Below are 3,493 nucleotides of genomic sequence, written 5' to 3'. Positions count from 1 at the left end.
TGAGACCTCATCTCTACTACATAATAAAAAATTAACTGAGTGTGGTGACACATGCCTGCAGCCTCAGGTACTTGGGAGACTGAGGTAGGAGGATCAATTGAGCCTGGGAGGTCGAGGCTGCAGTGAGCTGTGATCACACCACTGTGCTCCAGCCTGGGTGACACAGCAAGGCTCTGTCTCAAAAAAAAGAAAGAAAGAAAGAAAAGGTTCAGGTTTTCAAGTATTCAAGATACAACTAAGAGGAATCCTATTGTGACTGCACAACATTCTCTTTTCTAATTAATGGTTGATAAATATGTAGGGAACAGCTATTGTAGTACCAGGCACTGTGGTAGGCTCTGCATGTATAATAGGCTGATCAAAGGTAAGACTATAGATATAGATACAGATATTTTTTTGAGATGGAGTTTCACTCTTTGTTGCCCAGGCTGGAGTGCAGTGGTGCGATCTCAGCTCACTGCAACCTCCACCTCTTGGATTCAAGCGATTCTCCTGTCTCAGCCTCCCAAGTAGCTGGGATTACAGGCGCCCGCCACCATGTCTGGCAAATTTTTATATTTTTACTAGAGACAGGGTTTCATCATGTTGGCCAGGTTGGTCTCGAACTCCTGAACTCCCGCCTCGGCCTCCCAAAGTTCTGGGATTAGAGGTGTGAGCCACCATGCTAGCTAGAAGTAATTGCATGACTTTTTTTTTTTGAGATGGTGGCCTGCGCCACCACACCTGACTACTTTTTTTGTATTTTTAGTAGAGACTGGGTTTTGCCATGTTGTCCAGGCTGGGGAATTTTGGTTTTTATGTTTTCTACACTTTGCCTTAGATTTCTTTATAAACCTAAGGGTAGCTAATCAGTAGACAGCACATGATTTATTTGCCTGAATTTTAGAAATATTTCAAATATCTCGAATTCCATACTAGGAACTCAAGTTTCAGGAACTAGATTACCAAAGGGGGTGATATGGTTTGGCTGTATCCCACCCAAATATCACCTTAATAATCCCCACATGTCAAGGGTGGGGCCAGGTGGAGATAATTGAATCATGGGGTGGCTTCCTCATACTCTTCTAGTGGTCATGAATAAGTCTCATGAGATCTGATGGTTTTATAAACGGAGCTCCCCTGAACAAATTCTTCTTGTCTGCTGCCATGTGTGACTTTGCTCCTCTTTGCCATCAGCCATGATTGTGAGGCCTCCTTAGCAATGCGGAACTGTGAGTCAATTAAACCTCTTTTCTTTATAAATAACCCAGTCTCGGGTATGTCTTTATTAGCAGCATGAGAACGGACCAATAGAATACAGGGGGTATTGGAGCCTTCGTTTGGAATACTTAACAAATGTCCATTTGTTGATGTGTATAATTTTTTGTTTCTTTCTCTCACATCCTTATGTGCATTACTTTCACAGGATACAGATGATGGAATATCACCGAGCAGTAAGAGCTTCATTAAGCTTTCTGATGTGAGACACTGGTAATACTGGATTATATAAAGTTGTGAGGGTAAGAACTGATCAGGCTTGCTTTTTTCTTCCTCTAGTATTCATGAATGGTTCATTTTCTAGCCACCTTTGTGCCTCAGCTGTCTCTTTTGGTTTTGAGTCACCAGTTGAGGATGGTTTAATTAAGAACGTTTTTGCTTCACACTCTACCCTTGGGTCATTAAAATCGTAATGGAAAATATGAGAATGGGAAAATAAATCATGTAAATCTCTTATTAATCTGAGTACTTAAGTTTGTATCATAGGATCCATAAGGTATTGTGCTGAAAAATCTGAAACATAGAAAAAAGTATATTCTTCCACCTGCTTGTCTCATTAAATTTACATGTAACCAGTAATTAATATATCACAAATGTATAGCAACAAAATATTTAATCTTTTCTAAGTTCACTGCTTGAATTTAAGTAATCAACAATTTTCCTTTTTCTCACAGGGGGATTTCAAGGAACTCACTAGTGAATTAGAACATATTCTTACTAAAAAACAAAAAACGCTCTCCAGGTGACAAAGAGAAACGATGTGCTTTTGCCCAGGGTACCCTACATGGGCCTCAGAGCCACTTCTCAGGCCTGATTTCTTTCTTTCCAGTAGCTGCCAGAAAGCTATCCTGCATTCCGCTTTTTCAAATTCTGCCCAGAATGGAAACTCTTTCAGTTTACTTTTCATGACATTTATGTAAATTCCTTTCAGATGGCCTTTATTTCTTGCATGTAAACTGCGTGTAGATTAGAAGTCATAATCAAAGCCAAAACGGTAATCCTGTCTCAAGTTAGTAACTGGCATCTTTGAGGAAGTAGACATGGGATAACATCTATTCCAATATATCTGTACTACACAGGAGTCCACCCCTTTTGGAGTCATATTTCTTGAAACGATGGTAGTTTATTTTAGCTTTTGTCAGATATCTGTCTTGGTATTTCCTATGGAAATCAAACAGTAATTTTTAGACAATAAGAGTTCATATTGGTATATCGTGAATTAGTATTTTTTTGGTCGTAAATCTTGTGGCTATCCTGAACTTAACACTTTTTAAATTGTGGATTTCAAATTATTTTTACAGGTATTGATAAATCTTGTTCATATTCCTGTTAGAAGAGGACACTTGGGAAACTGAGTAGGAGGGGAAATGACATAGTCAGGAATTGATTGCTCCCAATACTTTTGTTACAGGAGTTTTCTACAGGATCACAATTGAAGTTATTTAATTAAGAGTAACTGTTGGTGATGTCCCAAACAGTCATTTTTTTAAAACTCCAAGTACAATTTTTTTTTTTTTTTGCAATTCGGAAATCAGATCTCACGTGTCAATTTACGATCTAAAGTCTACTTGCAGCTTTGCGGTCACTTAAGGAGACATACACTTAGAACCAGGCGCAGTGGCTCAGGCCTGTAATCCCAGTGCTTTGGGAAGCCTGAGGCAGGAGAACTGCTGAAGGTCAGGAGTTGGAGACCCGACTGGGCAACACAGCAAGACTCTGCCTCTACAAAATAAACTTAAAAACAAAACAAAATGTTTGCCGGGCATAGTAGTAGGCAACTTTACTCTTTACTACTCGGGAGACTGAGGCGGGAGGATCGCTGGAGTCCAGGAGTTGGAGGCTGCAGTGAGCCGAGATTGCGCCACTCCACTCCAGCCTGGGCCACAGAGTGAGGCTCTGTCTCTAAAAATAATAATTTAAAAGCACATTTAGGAAGCTTGGCGTCATTCCAATGTCTGGGTCCGAGAGCACTATGAGGCAGCAAGACACACAAGGTATCAAGCGTAAAAAAGAGAATTTAGCATCCCGGTGTGGATTTTCCCAGGCATAAACGTGGCCTACGCTGGGTGCAGGGACCGTAAGGAACAGGCAGGCGCTTCCCGGTTGAGGACACAAAGCAGCGGGAGCCTGGGGTCGCCGAGGGTCAGCCTGGGCTTGAGCGGCTCAAAGAGGGAGGGCTCCGCGTCCCGCGCGCGTGTAGAGACGCGGTCCCAGCGACTCCGCAGCTGGACCGTGG

General features: G+C 41.8%; 1 protein-coding gene across 1 annotated transcript in view; it reads left to right on the top strand.

Moving 5' to 3' along the window:
- The first annotated feature begins 342 nt into the window (after window positions 1-342).
- EML5 (echinoderm microtubule associated protein like 5) overlaps window positions 343-3,493 on the top strand; it is a 196,277-nt gene continuing 193,126 nt past the window's right edge. Inside the window, exons 1-2 of the mRNA XM_011974323.1 lie at window positions 343-364; window positions 3,302-3,489. Of these exons, the coding sequence (XP_011829713.1) occupies window positions 343-364; window positions 3,302-3,489 (210 nt within the window). The remainder of the gene's footprint in view (window positions 365-3,301; window positions 3,490-3,493) is intronic.

This window comes from Mandrillus leucophaeus, unplaced genomic scaffold, assembly GCF_000951045.1.
Source record: "Mandrillus leucophaeus isolate KB7577 unplaced genomic scaffold, Mleu.le_1.0 Scaffold144, whole genome shotgun sequence".
NCBI classification, from domain to species: Eukaryota; Metazoa; Chordata; class Mammalia; order Primates; family Cercopithecidae; genus Mandrillus; species Mandrillus leucophaeus.
This window is presented reverse-complemented; position numbering and strand designations above follow the sequence as displayed.